The sequence below is a fragment of the Danio rerio genome, chromosome 16, assembly GCF_049306965.1.
Source record: "Danio rerio strain Tuebingen ecotype United States chromosome 16, GRCz12tu, whole genome shotgun sequence".
In the NCBI taxonomy this organism is placed as follows: domain Eukaryota; kingdom Metazoa; phylum Chordata; class Actinopteri; order Cypriniformes; family Danionidae; genus Danio; species Danio rerio.
The window spans coordinates 53,630,364-53,650,000 of NC_133191.1; the positions used below are offsets into that span (position 1 = coordinate 53,630,364).

Genomic DNA, 19,637 nt, shown 5'->3' on the forward strand with positions numbered 1-19,637 from the left:
GGGGACCTCAACCTGCAATCTGTGTGAATACTAATGCCAGAGATGGGGGACTCGAGTGACTTGACTTGAGTCGAGTCTGACTTAGGTCACAAAATTTAGGACTTGAGACGTGCTTGACAAATATTGAAAAAAGACTCAACTTGACTTGGACTTGACTTGAGACTTGACGTGGACTTGTGTTAAATGACTCGAAAAAAACTTGTTTTTGTTAAATACGCATGACTTGTTATATATTATGCATTTAAAAACAAAACAAAACCGAAAGTCACGCATGTGCAGTATTAACAGCTCATTGGTTCTCAGAACGGTCTGAAAGAATCAGTTGAATTTGCTGGACTGGATCATTCGGTTCATTAAGAAGAACCACTTTAAATGATTCATTTTAACAATTCATTTGAATGATTCATTCGCTATTCAGCCATCACCAATCACAGCTAATCAAAGTTTATACTATTTAGTCTGACTCAGTGCTTGCCACACATATACTTTACCTGGGCGGGCTATCTAAGTATATTTAGTGACATGTTTTTTTACAGTTATTATCATTCTTCTTCACTGTTTTGTATCTACCTAATTTAACCAAACATCCGCAAGTGATATAGTGGAAAATCCACTCTTACTCATTTCGTTCTGTGCGGCCGTGAACTGTCAGCACCCCCGCTCTGCAGACCCACAGAGACATGTCTTTTTGGGACTTAAAAAATTAGTCCGGCCAGGTTTCTAAATGTCTAAACAGGTCCAGGATTTGACTTTTGGTTTCTAAAGCTGTAGTTCGTTAATCTTTTTATTATAAGCCTATTTTCGCCTGGCTTTGCCGCTGACTGCTTGCACAGTTGCGAGAGAAACATTCAATAATTCATTCTTGAATCTAAACGACTCAGAAAAACTTTACTGTATACTCGGAGAGAACGAAATGACTGGTCTAAACTGACTGCAAAATATACCTACACCGTTAGTAGTAGAGCGCATTTGCCTTCTTTAAATAATCTACACCAGTGGTTCTCAAACTTTTTTCATCAAGTACCACCTCAGGTCTCGAAGTACCACCAAAATGAGCAGTATTGAAATACAGTAGTGTAGTAGGCCCAGTAAAGCAGATACACCTATGCACAGTTAAAAAAAAAAACGTGGCAGAAATATAGGCTATATGTCATTTATGGCATATTATTTGCATAATTTTTGTACATTTTGAAATATGTGTAGCATGTACATGACATTTTACATTCCTCCGCGCACGCTAGAAGTAAGTCTGCGTACCACTAGTGGTACACGTACTGCAGTTTGAGAACCACTGATCTACCAGTTTAAATCTTGTAAATATGATAATTTTTAGAGAGATTGTCTGTTTTTATTCCTTTTTCTATTATTTATTTCTCATTTGCTGTATATTTTATTAGTTTAATGATGTCATTAGGCATATCTAAAATGCTTTTGAATTCAAGTTTGCTTTGAACTTGAAAGAGACGGAGAAGCAGATTTGACCTGTCAGCGGTGCACATTGCTCCTGAATAGGTGAGAGAAAGTGGACGTCTTTTTTAACAGTTTTTTTTTTTTTTACTTTAACCCATTAAAAGTAAACAGTGTATAACTTTGTCAAAATAAATGAACATGGGGTTTTACATTAGAAAAGTGTAAATAAGTAGTGTTGGCACTTGTACACTTTACTGCATGTCTGCATCTGTCAGGTCTGGGCAACCATTGCCACGTGGCGAAACCATCAGAAAGAGCTGAACTTCCTGGAGTGTCGCCACAACCGTGACTGATCTCTGTGAGGGCCTTCTGAGCGCTGGCACTGAACTGAAGCAGATGTTGGCATGGCCTGACAAGTGACCCTGCCATGCTTTTAGTAACTATAGGGATGTACAATTCAATTAGACTGACCTGCAGTACACAATGACCTTTGGCATTGCCTCTGTGTGACTGCTTTCATTAAAGTCTGCAGGTTTTAGCTAGTCCTGTGTTTCCTGGAGATTGTGAAACGATGTGTTCTGCTGATTCACTGTCAGAGAAATGATACCACAGCAGGTTGCGAAAATCAACTTTTCATAACTTGTTTTCTAGATGGTGCTTCCTATATTTACAAATTAAGGTGATTGTTTATTATAAATTATATATATATATATATCACACACACACACACATATACACACACACACACACCCACCCACATTCTCAGTTTCACCAGATTTATGGTATTGGGTAAAATGTAAAAGGTAAATTTTTTTTTTTTTTTTTTTTTTTTTTTTTTTTTTACAAAGGTTTGATAATATTAAATAAAAAAGGGGAAAAAAAATGATCCAGATAGTAAAAATAAGAATCCATTCAGAATAAGAAAATAAGGTATGGTCAATAATGGTCAAAATAAGAATAGTTTAAATGCTTGTGATTGAAAAACAGGCTTTTCCCTCCAATTCAGCTGTTCTTCAGTTAAAACATTGGTATTTTACTGCCTAAAATTTTAAGGAAAGTGTACAATTTTCTGTTATACTATGAAAAAGCTTTAAAATTACAAAATGTAAGAAATTATTATTCATAATAATAATAATAATAATAATAATAATAATGTTGTGACGCCAACACTTCAATCCCGAACTGTATCACCACAATAACTTAGTTTTACCAGGGTCCACTACCAGGTGTGGGACATCTGACATCAAACACCAAAAAATTTTATTAAATTAAATACTCAAATTTTCAAAAAAAAAAAAAAAAAAATAGCCTTTTAAAAAATGGTGGTGTTTATTTACAAGAATTATGTTAAAATGTTCAGTGCAAAGTATATGTACATTGACCCCAAACCAAAAAGGTATGTACAAGAAAAATACAAAGTATCAAAATAACAAAACATACATTAAATATATACATATACATTAAATATATACATATAAATTAAGTATGTATATATATATATATATATATATATGTGTGTGTGTGTGTGTGTAATGTATTAGTCTTCGTTTATTATTAGCTTAAAGGGACTAATAATATTGACCTTAAAATGGTGTTTTAAAAAAAATGAAGACTGCTTTTATTCTAGCCGAAATTAAACAAATAAGACTTTCTCCAGAATATAAAATATTACCAGACATACTGTGAAAATGTCCTTGCTGTTAAACATCATTTGGGAAATGTATTAAAAAAAAAACAATAATAAATTCTGACTTTAACTATGGATAGATAGATAGATAGATAGATAGATAGATAGATAGATAGATAGATAGATAGATAGATAGATAGATAGATAGATAGATAGATAGATAGATAGATAGATAGATAGATAGATAGATAGATAGATAGATAGATAGATAGATAGATAGATAGATATCTCTGTGCATCACGGTGCATCAACGATGCTTTTCATACACAGTTTTATATTTTACTTCACAAGAAGTGAAACCGGAATTCTGCTGTAACTTCAGTGTCAGTGAAAGACTGTCCAGCAAACCCACACAGTGAATTGTGAGGAGTTTCTGCGTTTTTAAGTAGTTGGAGCGTTTTAATTACTTGTGTTCTCCTCCCTCGCCATAGTAACAATATAGAGCATGAGTTAAATGTCAGGACATAATAACCGGTTAGGATCAATTAATGAACCAATACCGAATTGTCCACGTCTGCATCATGGTGCACCAAAGAAACAATTAATTTTGACACCCCTAATATAATAATATTAATCAATAATATTGACCACATTTTACTTTTTTAATTCCAGCCGAGCTAAATTAAATAAGACTTTATCCAGAAGAAAAATATAATAGGAAATACTGTGAAAAAATGTCTTTGCTTTTTTTTAAAAAGCACTTGGGAAATATTTGAAATGAAATTAAAATTTGACAGGAGGGTGAATAATTTCATCTTCAACTGTGTGTGTTTGTTAACACGTTACCTTTTTAACATTTTACTTTAAACAGAATATTTGCAGTGTTATTTTTTAAAGTGCAAACTCTTCCCAGAGGCCTCTGTTTTTATGATGCAGTCCAGTATTTCACGAGTCTAAAGGTCAGAACGAGCATAATCTGCACAGACCAACTTAAACACACACTCCGATGAATAATGCAGTAAATCAACAGAGGTCATTTACACACATACACAGCAGCAAAAACACTATAAATAGTGTATATATTTGTAAGAGTCAGTGTGGGGGCATATACGGACATGTACATGTGCATTACCACATGTAAGAAACCTACCAAGGGGTAGCCACTAAATAACAGGACATTTAATATGCTGTACATGGCTTGTGTTTTTCCTCTGTCTGTAGCATGTTTTGAGTCTCATGGGAAAGGAGTTCTGAGTTTGATCTGGTTTTAGCTGTTGTTGTTGTGTGTCTGAATGTAATAAATGCAAAAGTCTGTTCTTATTAGAAGGATGCTGGTCTGCGCTCAACAAAACTCCATGTTTTTACATAATCCATGCTGAGACCTCTTCCTCATCAGGGAAGCATGAGTCAGTTCAACATCTGTAGTATATACTTCTTTTTTTTCTAATGGAGCTACTAATCTTGATAATCTCAGGCTTATCATGTTGTAAGGCATATAGTTTCACTTGCCCTGAAAAAATATTTCTATTTTATATATATATATATACACATACACATACACAGTGCAACCGGAAAGTGTTGATAGCGATTCATTTTTTCCATATTTTTTACAACCCAAGTTCATTCTGGAAACGTAGCCCCGCGGACGTAAAGGTACGTAAAGGCCGCGTTTAATTTTTTTCGAGCGAACGCTGCGGGGCGGTGTGGCGCCGCTCCGCTCCTCCTCTTCGCGCTCGCCGGCCGACGGCTCGCCTTCGAGTGGAGGGCTTTCCCGATGCAATCAGTTTGTCCACTTAGCTCACAGCGTTGCGTCGGCGGAGCGGAGGCCCCAGAGGAGGAGGAGCCGGCCGCGGTGGACGACGACCGGGATCGAGTCCGGGGGACAGCAGGTTCCGGAAATCAGGTAAGATGAAAAACGGAATCCGAAAAATAAGGGCGAGAATGCAGCGGGATCCAAAAACGCAGTCGAAATCGAAGACGAGGGCTTTTGCTTTTTTTTTTTTCTGGACGGCTTTTGCGAATCGTCGCTCGGGTTTAGGGAAGGAGAAGGAGGAGGAAGAGGAGGGCACCCGAGACGCGAAAAAGCGCGCACAGCAGCCTCTCGCGGATCCGTGAAAACAAAAAACGCTCGAATACGTACCTCCCGGGACGTAAATCGCGGTCCGCAGAAACGTCCGCGGGGCTACGTTTCCACAATGAGCCCGGGTTGATTTTTTATGCTACAGCCTTATTCAAAAATGGATTAGATTAATTTATTTCCTCAAAATTCTACAGACAATCCCCCATCATAATTACAATTTGAAAAAAGAGTTTTTGAAATTGGTGCAAATTTATTAAAAGTAAAAAAACTGAAAAATCACATGTACATCAGTATTCACAGCCTTTACTGTGAAGCTCCAAATTGAGCTCAGGTACATTCTGTTTCCACTGATCATTCTTGAGATGTTTCAGAAGCTTAATTGGAGTTCAGCTGTGGTCAATTCAGGTGATTGGACATGATTTAAAAAGGCATACACCTGTCTATAACCTCACAGGGTTGACAGTGCATGTCAAAGCACAAACCAAGCATGAAGACAAAGGAATTGTCTGTAGACCTCCGAGACAGTATTGTCTTGAGGCACAAGGCTGGGGGGAAGGTTACAGAAACATTTCTGCTGCTCTGAAAGTTTCAATGAGCACAGTGGCCTCCATCATGCGAAAGTGGAAGATGTTTGGAACCACCAGGACTCTTCCTAGAGTTGGCCGGCCATCTAAGCTGACTAATCGAAGGAGAAGGGCCTTAGTCAGGGAGGTGATCAATAACCCGATGGTCACTCTGTCTGAGCTCCAGCGTTTTTATGTGGAGAAAGGAGAAAACCAGACACCGCTCATCACCAAGCTAATAGCATCCCTACAGTGAAGCATGGTGGTGGCAGCATCATGCTGTGGGGATGTTTTTCAGCAACAGGAACTGGAAGACTAGTCAGGATAGAGGGAAAGATGAATGCAGCAATGTACAGAGACATCCTGAATGAAAACCTGCTTCAGAGTGCTCTTGACCTCAGACTGGACCGACGGTTCATCTTCCAGCAGGACAATGACCCAAAGCACACTGCAAAAATATCAATGTAGTGGCTTCACAACAACTTGTGAATGTCCTTGAGTGGCCCAGGCAGAGCCCAGACCTTAATCCTATTTTTACAACTCTGAAGAGATCTGAAAATGGCTGTATCATCATCATCGTCACTTCCCATCCAACCTGATAGATCTTGAGAGGTACTGAAAATAGGAATGGGCTAAAATTCCTAAAGACAGATGTGCCAAGTTGTGGCATCATATTAAAAAAGACTTGAGGCTGTAATTGCTGTTAAAGGTGCATCAACATAAGTATTGAGCAAAGTCTGTGAATACTGATGTACATGTGATTTTTCAGGTTTTTTATTGTAATAAATTTGCAACAATTTTAAAAACTCTTTTTTCACATTGTCATTATGGGGGATTGTGTGTAGAAATTTGAGAAAATAAATGAATTTAATCCATTTTTGAATAAGGCTTTTGCATAAAAACGTGGAAAAAGTAAAGCGCTGTGAATACTTCTCAGATTCACTGTATTTTTGAAAAAAAAGACACTCTGGGATTTACTATCCATCATCTAGAGTTTATAATGCTCAAAATTTAAAAAAAAAAAGTTTTAGATGCACTAAACATTGTAATCAATTAAATTAAATGTAAAATAGGGCGAAGCAGTGGCGCAGTAGGTAGTGCTGTCGCCACACAGCAAGAAGGTCGCTGGTTCAAACCTCGGCTCAGTTGGCGTTTCTGTGTGGAGTTTGCATATTCTCACTGCCTTCGCGTGGGTTTCCTCCGGGTGCTCCAGTTTCCCCACAGTACAAAGACATGCGGTACAGGTGAATTGGGTAGTCCAAAGACATGCGGTACAGGTGAATTGGGTAGTCCAAAGACATGCGGTACAGCTGAATTGGCTAAATTGTCCGTAGTGGATGAGTGTGTTTGGATGTTTCCCAGAGATGGGTTGCGGCTGGAAGGGCATTCGCTGCGTAAAAACTTGCTGGATAAGTTGGCTGTTCATTCCGCTGTGGCGACCCCGGATTAATAAAGGGACTAAGCCGACAAGAAAATGAATGAATGAATGAATAAATGTAAAATAAAGCAAGGCAAATTACATACCTGAAGGGCCGGTGTTTTGCAGATTTTAGCTCCAACTTCCCTCAACACACCTGCATGGATGTTTCTAGAAAGCCTAGTATAAGCTTAATTAGCTAGCCCAGGTGTGTCTGATTGGGTTTGGAACTGAACTTTGCAGGACACCAGCCCTCCAGGACTGAGTTTGGACACCCCTGGCTTAAGTTGTTTAGTAACTAATAAAGTTATGGTAACTAATAACCTTAACTTTTCTGATTTTAATTGTAATGCATTAATGTGAACTTTTTGTAAAGCTGCTTTGAAACAATAATTATTGAGAAAAGATCTACAAATAAATTAAATTTCATTATATTATTACTTATTTATGGTTTCATTGCATCGTACATGTAAGTGCAATGCATTTGCAGGCTTCTTTCTGACCTCTGAATGGACACTAGTATCTGTAGGCTGCAATTGAGGCACCATTACAGTAAAACCACGCTCACACTCTCAATATGTTTCTCCATTGTTCACAGATGATCCAGACCAGCCAGGCGCTGCTAGAAAACTCAGATGGCGTCTACGACAGAATACTGCAAGTGCAAAAAGCAGGTATGAATGCAAAACCTAGAAAACACAGTGTTCCACAAGGGAGACGTGTGTTTCTTGGAACACAGCCGATCGACGCATCCCTTCGATCGCAGCTTCCTCTGAAATTGAGCACACAAAACACACTGAAGAAAAAAAGCTCAGAGAAAAAAAGCTCAGAGAAAAAAAGCTCATTATGTTACATAAAGCTCATTGTGCACGCTTTTCTCTTCACCTGTGTGATGTCCTGCTTTGCAAACACTCTTCAAGTAGGTTTTTTTTTCTCTCAATAGTGTCGTTGGTTGTCTAATTATCGGCCACTAAAAGGGTAAACATCTAAGGCCTGGAATCAATGCTGACGCCTCCGGTCGCACAGCACAATCGCCAAAAGATCAGCCTTGATTGCATTCGCTCGCCAAATGAAAGAGAAGAGGCGAGTGTGGAAGAAAGGACAGGCGGCGTGTGTTTTATCAAGCGCTCGTGTGATTTTAAAGTGCATCTGCAGCCTTTGTAAATTGCATTGATGTGCACGCTGGATTTAGCTTCACTTCTGATCTCACAAATCAAATCAGGCCAAACAATCGGAATTGAATTTAGGACAAATTGAATACCGCCAGGCAGATGTGGAAGTGTTGCTTTTTTAGAAGATGTGGAAAAGTCGTTGGGGGTGCTTCATATGACGTCTAATGTAAATTGCAGGGGTGTTCAAATTATGCAAACAAACATATCTTAATTTATTTGTTATGGTTCATTTAAGGGCATTTAAACATATTTTTTTAATTTACTATATATTTAATTAAATCTTTAAATATGTTTATTTATTTATGGTTCACATGAAATCCATGCATATATATATATGTATGTATGTATGTATGTATGTATGTATGTATGTATGTATGTATATATATATATATATATATATATATATATATATATATATATATATATATATATATATATATATATAGTGTGTGTGTGTGTGTGTGTATATATATATTAGTGATGTAACGGTATCAGAATTTCACGGTACAATAATACCTCGGTATGAATGGCACGGTACGGTATTTATTGAATAATTTACAGGAAAAATAAAACTAATGAAAAGACTCGAAAAAAGTGGCAAAAGTGTTTATTTACCTTAGCACTGAACATATCAATGACATACAAATTAGCCATCTATCTGTAAGTTTTGAAACAGGAACTTCAATTTTTCAATTTTAATAACAAAAAACTATTAAACCATATAAAAAAGTTTCAATTTAGTATAGTTGAAAACTCATCACATTCAACATTTAATCACTCACTCACTTAGATAGAGATGGGTTTTTTAAGGAAAATTATCATATAAATATAATCTGGTAAAAGCTGGGATCTCTAGACATTTACAATGTCCCCTGCAACAGAAAAAACCCTCTCATTTGGGACTGAGGTTTCTGGGGCAGAGAGATATGATTTAGCCAAGGTTGACAGCAGTGGGTAACGTTGTGCATTGTCTTTCCACCACTTGAGAGGACAAGCCATGAGTCTCTTTGCGGTACAAGTCAATGTCTGTATTAATCTAACAAGTGTGCTGTGTTCTGCAGTCCCCATGACTGTTTTTAGTCGTATTCCCCAACTTATATTTCACCACAGTCTGGCAGTGCCTGCATACTGTTTTTTTCTTTGTCTTTCACCTTTTCTCCTTTTTCGTATCTTTTTAGAGAGAAACCGAAATGCTTCCACACATCCCATTTAAAACCCGCTTTAGGTTCGATCATTTCCAGCTCTTTTTCTTCCCCGCTACTAGCAACACACTCCATTTCCGCATTACTGGATCTGTAGCGACAACAGACCGCAAAGATGATGGCCACGCCTGGGCTGATGGGAATTGTAGTTTCCGCTACCTCCCGTTCACTTCATTCGCCTAAGCAAACTTTTCATAGAAATATAGTTTTATTTAGTCATCCGCCTACGGTAATATTGAAAAAAATTACTATTGCGGTATGACGGTATTTACAATATTGTTACATCCCTATCATATATATATATATATATATATATATATATATATATATATATAATAAACATATGTGCATGATCACGTGCACACAGTTAATGTTAGGCCTGTTAATAATCTGATAAAAAAAAATTTTAAAACGAAAGCATTGAATGCTGCTGCGTACAAAAAGATATGTCTTGAGTTCTTGAAATCAGCTGGACTGTGGGTGCACAATCATCGCTGTTTGTCCAGTTTATTTCAATTCAAACAGAACCGATCACAAGTTGCATTTTCTAGGCACGGTTGATTCCCACAAGTAAACGGGAGCTCGCATCACCCTCTCATTCGGTATTCACCTGCATTCTATTGTTCGCGCATACGCATTTACTTTTGTCAGTCGTGTTGCTTCTCAATTCTAAGATTGCCTTTGCATGCATATATTGGACCATCATTATTGTCGAGCCCTGCTTTTAAGAATTATTATCCGGGAAAATATTTTTTAACCAGCCAAAGTGGCTAGTGGGAGTGTCTGTCTTACCTGCCACCGCCGAAATCTACCCGCATTTGGCAGGTGTTAATGTAAAGCCCTGGTTGTAAAATACAAATCTGCAAGATCGAGCCATGTTAGCAATGGCTCTTTGAAGAACAACTGATCATCAAAGATCAATCCAAGAGTCCTTACCGAACTTCATGGTGTAATGGTGAATGATCCCAACTGGATTGGGAAGCCATGTTGTACTGTATGTGTGCAGAGAGGACTAGAATTTCAGTTTCTGCCAGGTTAAGCTGTAGATGATGGCCTTTCATCCAAGCTGAGATATTTAATATTACAAATTAAATCAGACAATAAATATCTGAATTCATTCTCTAAAACGTGGGACAATGTTGTGATTTTTTTAGATGATAGACATAAAAGTTATGAAATTACAGAATTTAATTGTATTATGTTATTATTTATTTGGGTTATTTATTTTAATTTAACAGTATTTTAATTATATATGCATGGGTTCGGTGCCTTTAGCTTTACTTCTGATCAGACAGAAGAATCATAAAAAAAAATGTAATTAGTAGCCAAGGCAAATATATACGCTTTATTAGATGTGGCAAAGCATCATTCCTGCTGTGCTTCACATCTCTTCGTTTTCCCCATTGCCTTTTATCTGTTTATGTTCTAATGTGTTCATAAAACCTTATGAAGCGGCGTGGAAACATTGATCATCATTTTCGGCTTTGGTTTTGTTGCTGGGCGACAGTGATTGGCAGACGATCGATGCGGGAGGCTGGCAGTGTTTCATTGATCGCAGCTGATGGAATCTTGGCACAGGAAGCTGTTAGACTTCATTATATGGTCTCTCAATGAACAATTATCACAGCCGCGCCCAAACACACACGCACACACACACTCTGCCATCCTGCTTTGTTAAGCAGGCATTGAATCAATATTGTCTCAATACCACATGTATCATTTCCTGTCCTGTTTACATTCAGTAATGGCTAATAAATCTTGATGTGCAGCAGATATTAATGCTTTTCAAAGGACCTGTATGTTGAAGTCATAAAGCCTTGTTTTTGGTGACACTGGTGGCCATTAGATGAACTGCAATCAGAAAAAAAAAAAAGTTGACTTTACTTTAAAAAAAAAAGGTGAGTTGCCAAATGCCAAAAATGTTTTTTCACTTATTTTTAAGTCCAAAAAGAAATGGACTATTGTTTGTTTTTAATATTAATGCTTTTTAAAAAGCACCTATGGTAAAAAAAATCTACTTTTCAAGCTGTTTGGACAGATCTGTGTGTTGGTATAGTGTATAGACCGTCATACTGGGGTGATATGAACACACCCAGTCCTTTTTTTTCAATTTAACTACAAAAAAAGGGTCGGCCAATTGGAGCTGTTTTCAAATCGATCGCACCATTACATAGGTGTGCGATCCCCCCGCCCACCGAATTGATTGACAGCTGCGCGCATTAACATGTTCCGGTAGTCGCGTGTATATGTCAACAAGACCAGGCAGACATACGCAAAGCAACCGGGAATAAAAGGTCTGTTCTGTTCGCTGGGATCATCATCAAATGTGATTAAGAGTAAGTTTCACATGTTTAAAGTGTTTTAAAACAGAGTATGTGTGTAATTAATTACAGCGTTTTACTTCAGCTTTACTTCATCAGCACAGCCGTGTGTCAGAACAATTATAAAAGAAGACGCTTCAATCCCGGTTTGTGGAAGTTAAATCAGGTTTATTTTGTACATTAGCAAAACAGATATCCACACAGTACTTGAGGTTAGCCTTAACTAAGCTAGGCGCGCTCTGTCTGTCTGCCTGCCTGCCTGCGTGTGTGTGTGTCTGTGTGTGCGCGGGGGCGTGCGCGTTAACTTTGTAACGATATTGTGTGTGACTCATCAATGCAACTTCACAATACTGAATAGTAAAGGTTAGTTCTTACTGTAGTATCTCACAAACGCTACGTGAGACCTTCTTCCTGTAAGTCTGTCTGTTGTCTGACGCAGCTGAGGGAGGAGGCATGTAGAAATAGTGGGCGGGAAAGACTCGTCTTAAAGGCGCAGTATGACAAAACCACCCCCTGCTGGAAATCAGTATAAAACAGCATCTAGTAAAAGGTATAATAAAAAATCTGATGGGTATTTTGATCTGAAACTTTATATACACATTCTAGAGACGCAAAAGACTTGTATTAAATCTGAAAAAAGGGGTAACCTAGGTGCCCTTTAAAGCATCTATATTTAGAAGTCAGAAAGCCTTGTTTTTGGTGACACTGGTGGCCATTAGGTGAACTGCAGTCATAAAAAAACTATAAGTTGACTTTACTTTAAAAAGGTAAGTTAAGATGACTTAATTATATTATTATACACACTAGGGCTTGAACAACTATGTTATCAAAGTTGAATCAACGTCAACTAGTTGCTGGTGACACCATTAATAAAATACAACAGTCAAATATTTTGCAAAAAATATAATATAGATTTCAATAGTCCGAGGGCAGTTTCATTCAGCAAACATACATTTGTGTGTAAGTCTGCATGTAGTCTAGGTCAAAAAAGACGGGATCTGCATAGTGCGACTAGTTGTCGTCAATCAAAAAGCGTCAAGCGAGCATTAAAGTCAGTGCAAGCCCTAAAACACACTTCATTCACCTTTTTCATTTACTCAAATTCCATTTACTCTCAACATTTCAGGCAACGAGTTTTAACTTCTTAAGAATTAACTAACTAATTGTTTCTTACAGTGTTAAACATGTTAGTCTACACAAAATGTCTAATAAATTTTAATGCAGATATTAATGCTTTTAAAGCACCTATATGTAGTATTCAGAAAGTTTTGTTTTTGGTGACACTGGTGGCCATTAGGTGAACTGCTGTCAAAAAAATCTGACTTTACTTAAAAAAAGTGAGTTAAGTTGACTTAATTTTATAATTATACACACTAGGGCTTGAACAACTTTATGTTATCTAAGTCGAATCAAAGTCAACTAGTCGCTGGTGACGGCATCAATAAAACACAAATATTTTGCAACATGCCACAATTTGTGTTTTATTTGCAGGAAATGCATATAGATTTCAATAATCCGAGGGCATTACATTCAGAGAGCATACATTTGTTTGTAAGTCTGCCATGTAGTTTAGGTAAAAAAAAGACGGGATCTGCATAGTGCGACTAGTCGAAGTCAATCAAAAAGCGTCAAGGAAGAGCATCAAAGTCGACAAGTCAGTGCAAGCCCTAATACACACTTCATTCACTTTTTTCATTTACTCTCAACTTATTGCTTTTAAGGCAACGAGTTTTAACTTCTAAAGAATGAACTAACTAATCGTTTATTACAGTGCAAAACATGTTAGTCTACACAAAATGTCTAATAAATATTGATGTGCAGCAGATATTAATGCTTTTAAAGGACCTATATGTTAAATTCCGAAAGCCTAGCTTTTGGCGACACTGGTGGCCATTAGGTGAACTGCAATCAGAAAAAAAAAAAATTTGTTGACTTTACTTTAAAAAAAGGTGAGTTGCCAAATGCCAAAAAAAAAAAAATCACTTATTTTTAAGTCCAAAAAGAAATGGACTATTGTTTGTTTTTAATATTATTATTTTGTGATGTATTATTTGGTTAATGAGCAGCAATAAACACTCAAATATATTATAAATATAAAAGATTTCCTTTATTTAAAATGACTAAATACATCACAATCGTGAAACCATGATTATTCCTCAAACTATAATCGTACAACCAAAATCTATAATCATTGCATTCCTTATTGTCACATTATATTTAAATTCAAAGCTAGTGAGATAATAGTATGAAACTTTGAATGTCATATTTTATGAGGTCAGTACCCTTAAAATACAATCTTTTTTTTAATGAAACCTATAAACCTGTACGTACGAGTTACTAGACTGCCTGTGAAGGTTTCACTTTAGCACCTCACTTTCACTTCACTAGCAAAAGAGCAAGGTTATTCACCACACTGAATATGTTGTTTTGGAAGACATGTCTGAAGTAAAGTTGTTTTCACTATCAGTGTTATGTTTATGTTAGCAGGAAGTTGCTAGGCAACAGATGCATGCATATTCAAAGGCACAGAGAAAAGTAGCAGACAATGAAATGAATGTGGTCACAATGACACTGACTGACTTTCGTGTTGTTATTTTATTACAATAACCACATTAGAAAAACAAAAACACACACATTCAGAAAAAAGTAATTGCATTATGTATTTTTTGAACAAACTTATTAAATTACAAAAGTAAAAAAAAAATTAAATATAAAAATGAAATGATCACCTCAGTAGTTCTTGGGCTCTATCATACATCCAGCACAATAAGGAGCGAGACGTGTTTGCCGGAATTTGTTGCTATTTTCAGACCAGCGCAACTGTAATTTTCATTTTTTGTGCCATATTGTTTCAATATCCAATCCTATTGTTTTTATTATTATTTTGTATTATTTATTATTTAGTATTTTAAATTATATGGATATTTGTTAATTTTCTTTTCAGTCCCTTTATTTAATTTGGGGTCGCCACAGCGGAATGAACCGCCAATTTATCCAGCATATATTTTTTGCAGCGGATGCCCTTTCAGCTGCAACCCATCACATGATCCTCAATCAAATTTGGTTTATAGCCCATCATTAGATGTAATAAAATAAAAAAAAATTTCAGTCTTCAATATTTTTTTGTGGTCTATGAGTTTCTAGTACTCATTCATTCAATCATGATGAACGCATGGAGAATACTGGCTCATGCTTTTGTACTCCATTATTTCAGACACTGTGAGAACAGCTTCTCTCCCATGGTGCAGAACTGAAAATTATGTGCGACTGCCACAATAGGGCGTATTCCGGACAATTGTGTCCAAATGTATTCATTTGCTGGAAATTATAACTGAATTTAGGAACAGTTTTGAAACAACTCTTTGTGCTTAAACTAATCTAAATATGTAGGCTAATGGGTGTCTTCAGTGGAGTGTGAACAACACTGTTTCCTTATCCACAAAAGTAAAGGAGTAAAGTAAAGGTTAAAGTAAAGAGAAAGTAAAGAGGTCAAATAGAGGAGGCGTGTTCTTTATCCCAGCGCTGCAGATGGCCTGTTTAACCGTTTTCTCGGTAGTGAAGCGGTTTTCTACTTACAAAGTCCGCCGTGTGAATAGCAAATGCACCATGGCGCAACGCAACTGACTCTCAAAGAGAATGGAAGATGAGACTCTAATTGGTTAAATATACGTTATGCTCAAAACACTCTCATAACTCATTAAGAGAATAAGCACAACCCTGTTAGACCATGCGCCAGGGTGCAGAGCATATATTTCTGTCCTTAAAATAGCAAAAGTGGATTCGGACACAACCTTAATGCTTTTGCGCCATGCGCTTTAGACTTTGTGCTTAGACCGTTAAAATAGAAGATTTAAAAAAGAAGAAGAAAAAAAGCCCCTAGTGTTAAAGCAAGTTGCACTATTACTGTTGCTCATACAAGCAAATGATTCCTGGAATCATACTTCAAAGGAAGGTTTGCTATTACTTTTCCAAGTGATTAGACACACTGCAACAGACCCTAGCAGCTGCTGACTCTGAGGTACAGTTTTATGATGAACTATCTTTATATTTTCTGCTTGCTGCTTGCCTTTGCAAAACTCACCGGGAGACTCGAGTGTGGGTGGTTGCTGAGACATTGCTATACAGTTTCTAAGGTTTCTCAGAGATTGTCTGCATGTAGATGGCAATGTTATAGCAACCGGTTACACTTAAATGATCATTAGAGACCATCCAGAACACTCAATTAACACTCAAAGATCATGCAGAGAATCAGACAAAATACCATTCAAAACAGAAACATGCAAGCATTCACTCAGAACATCCTAACAACCATCAATAGTTTCCTAGCAACATGTAAGCATTCACTCAGAACACCTTACAACCATCAACAGTTTCCTAGCAACATGCAAGCATTCACTCAAAACATCCTAACAACCACTAAGAAATCCTTAGCAACATGTGAGCATTCATTTAGAACATCCTAAAAACCACCAAGAGTTCCCTAGAACATGCAAAAATAAACTCAGAACACCCTAGCAACTGCAAGGTGCTTCCTAGCAACATGCAAGCATTCACTCAGAACACCTTAGCAACCATCAATAGTTCCATAGCACCATGCAAGCATTCTCTCAGAACACCTTAACAACCACCAAGAAATTTCAAGCAACATGCAAGCATTCACTCAGAACACCTTAACAACCACATATAGTTCCCTAGCAACATGCAAGCATTCACTCGGAACACCTTAACAACCACATATAGTTCCCTAGCAACATGCAAGCATTCACTCGGAACACCTTAACGACTTCCTATAGTTACCTATCAGCATGCAAGTATTAACTCAGAACACCATAACAACCATCCATAGTTCCCTAGCAACATGCAAGTATTCACTCAGAACACCATAACAACCACCCATAGTTCCCTAGCAACATGCAAGCATTCCCTCGGAACACCTTAACAACCACATATAGTTCCCTACCAGCATGCAAGCATTCACTCAGAACACCATAACAACCACCTATAGTTCTCTAGCAACATGCAAACATCTACTCAGAACACCTTAACAACCACATATAGCTCCCTAGCAACATGCAAGCATCTACTCAGAACACCTTAACAACCACATATAGCTCCCTAGCAACATGCAAGCATTCACTCAGAACACCTTAACAACCACATATAGTTCCCTAGCAACATGCAAGCATTCACTCAGAACACCTTAACAACCTCCTATAGTTCCCTAACAACATTCAAGCATCTACTCAGAACATCTTAAGGTGTTTGAGGTGTTCTGGCAAAATATAAGGTGTACCCTACCAAAATGTAAGCAATCACTCAGTACATCCTTACAACCACTAAGAGATCGCTAGCAACATGTGAGCATTCATTTAGAACATCCTAACAACCACCAAGAGATCCCTAGAACACTCAACAACCATCAATAATTCCCTAGCAACATGCATTCACTCAGAACACCTTAACAACTATCAATAGTTCCCTAGCAACATGCATTCACTCAGAGCACCTTAACAACCATCAATAGTTCCCTAGCAACATGCAATCATTCACTCAGAACAACCACCTACAATTGCTTAGCAACATGCAAGCATCCCATCTGAAAACATTAGCAACTCCCTAGTGCTTCCTAGCAACTAGGAAACATTCACTCAGAATGTCTTAGAGACCAGCTAGAGTTCCCTTGCAACATGAAAGCATTCACTCAGATCCCCCTTACAACCACTTGGTGCTTTACATCATTGTGCAAAAATACACTCAGAACACCTTAGCAACCACACAGTATTCCTTAGCAACATGCAAATGTCCATGCAACTGTCTAAAATTCCCTAGCAACCTGCAGATAACTACACAGAGAGCTGTGTAGCAGAGCTCTGACATCCACATAAATGTCACTAGCAAACCCTCACAACCAGCCAAAACATCCTAGCAATGGTATGGAAATTCCCTAGCAACCACTACAACAACATCCACTCTAAACACCCTAGCAACCGCCTAACATTCCCTAACAACCAGTAGACATCCACACAGAGAGCTGTGCAGCAGAGCTCTTACATCCACATGCATCTACCAAAACCTGGTAACCAGCCAAAACCTCCTAGCAACGGTATGGCGATTCCCTGGCAATCGCTGCAAAAACGTCTACTCTGAACACCCTAGCAACCGCCTAACATTCCCTAGCAACCAGTAGTGTGGCAGAGCTCTGATATCCACATTCATCTACCAAATCCTAACAACCAGCCAAAACATCTTAGCAACAGTATAGCAATTCCCTGGCAACCGCTCCCAAAACGTCCACTCTAAACACCCTAGCAACGCCTAACATTCCTTAGCAACCAGTATATATCCACACAGAGTGCTGTGTAGCAGAGCTCTGACATCCACATTCATCTAGCAAACCCTAGCAACCAGCCAAAACATCCTAGCAATGATATGGCAATTCCCTGGCAACCACTACCACAACATCCACTCTGAACACCCTAGCAACCGCCTAACATTCCCTAGCAACCAGTAGTGTAGCAGAGCTCTGATATCCACATTCATCTACCAAATCCTAACAACCAGCCAAAACATCTTAGCAATAGTATAGCAATTCCCTGGCAACCGCTCCCAAAACGTCCACTCTAAACACCCTAGCAATGCCTAACATTCCCTAGCAACCAGTATATATTCACAAAGAGTGCTGTGTAGCAGAGCTCTGACATCCACATTCATCTAGCAAACCCTAGCAACCAGCCAAAACATCCTAGCAATGGTATAGCAATTCCCTGGCAACCACTCCCACAACACAGCACATGCTCTGAACACTCTAGCAACCGCCTAACACTCCCTAGCAACCAGTAGATATCCACACAGAGTGCTGTGTAGCAGAGCTCTGACATCCACATGCACCTAGCAAACCCTAGCAACCAGCCAAAACATCCTAGCAACGATGTGGCAATTCCCTGGCAACCGCTCCCAGCACTGCCGCCGCCTTCAGCAGATGAGCAGATGTAGTTGATCATAAAGCCATCACTCTGCCTCCTCCAGCTTTGAAGGCTCCTGCTTAACACTATAGTTTTTCGGCGCCGTTAATGCAGTTTAATATCCTGCATTAGAAGTGTGGTGAAACCACAAAGCTGTTATTGATTTTGCAGTCTGTGGCCGCATCAAATATTCATGGTCTTTTGTCCCAGCACAGGCGCACAGAGAACGTCTTCGTCTAATCTGCAGTAAACACTGTAAAATCAATCTCTGCGCTTTAATAAGAAGCCCATCTCTGACTGGCACACGTCAGTCCAGCTTTAACACCCGCATGAGGTGACCAGATTATGGAGACAGAAATCAGGGACAGTTCCTAGTGCTGATGCAATACATCATTGAAATAAGATTACATTTTTCTAAGGTGAATGAATGTGCAGTAATCCAAATGTGTGTCCATGTGCATGACATATACAGATGAAGTCAGAAGCCTCCCTTTGAATTGTTTTTTTCTTTTTTAAACATTTCCTAGTTGATGTTTAACAGAGCAAGGAAATTTTCACGGTATGTCTGATAATATTTTTTCTTCTGGAGAAAGTCTTATTTGTTTTATTTCAGTGAGAATGAAAGCAGTTACAAATTTTGTTAACACCATTTTAAGGACAAAATTATTAGCCCCTTTAAGCTATATATTTTTTCGATAGTCTACAGAACAAACCAACGTTATACAATAACCTGCCTAATTACCATAACCTGCCTAGTTAACCTAATTAACCTAGTTAAGCCTTTAAAATATCACTTTAAGCTGTGTAGACGTGCCTTTAAAATATATAGTCAAATATTCTTTACTGTCATCATGACAAAGATAAAATAAATCAGTTATTGGAG

The 19,637-nt window shown here is 37.9% G+C and overlaps 2 protein-coding genes across 6 annotated transcripts in view; one reads left to right on the forward strand and one right to left on the reverse strand.

The window, feature by feature from the left end:
* rftn1b (raftlin, lipid raft linker 1b) overlaps window positions 1-19,637 on the reverse strand; it is a 435,159-nt gene that overhangs the window by 363,355 nt on the left and 52,167 nt on the right. The gene's annotated exons all lie outside the window — the stretch shown is intronic.
* The window catches only part of plcl2 (phospholipase C like 2), a 139,462-nt gene that overhangs the window by 90,027 nt on the left and 29,798 nt on the right, over window positions 1-19,637 (forward strand). For both annotated transcript variants that reach the window (XM_002667679.7, XM_073926759.1), the window contains exon 4: window positions 7,696-7,771. In XM_002667679.7, coding sequence (XP_002667725.3) covers window positions 7,696-7,771 — 76 coding nt within the window. The remainder of the gene's footprint in view (window positions 1-7,695; window positions 7,772-19,637) is intronic.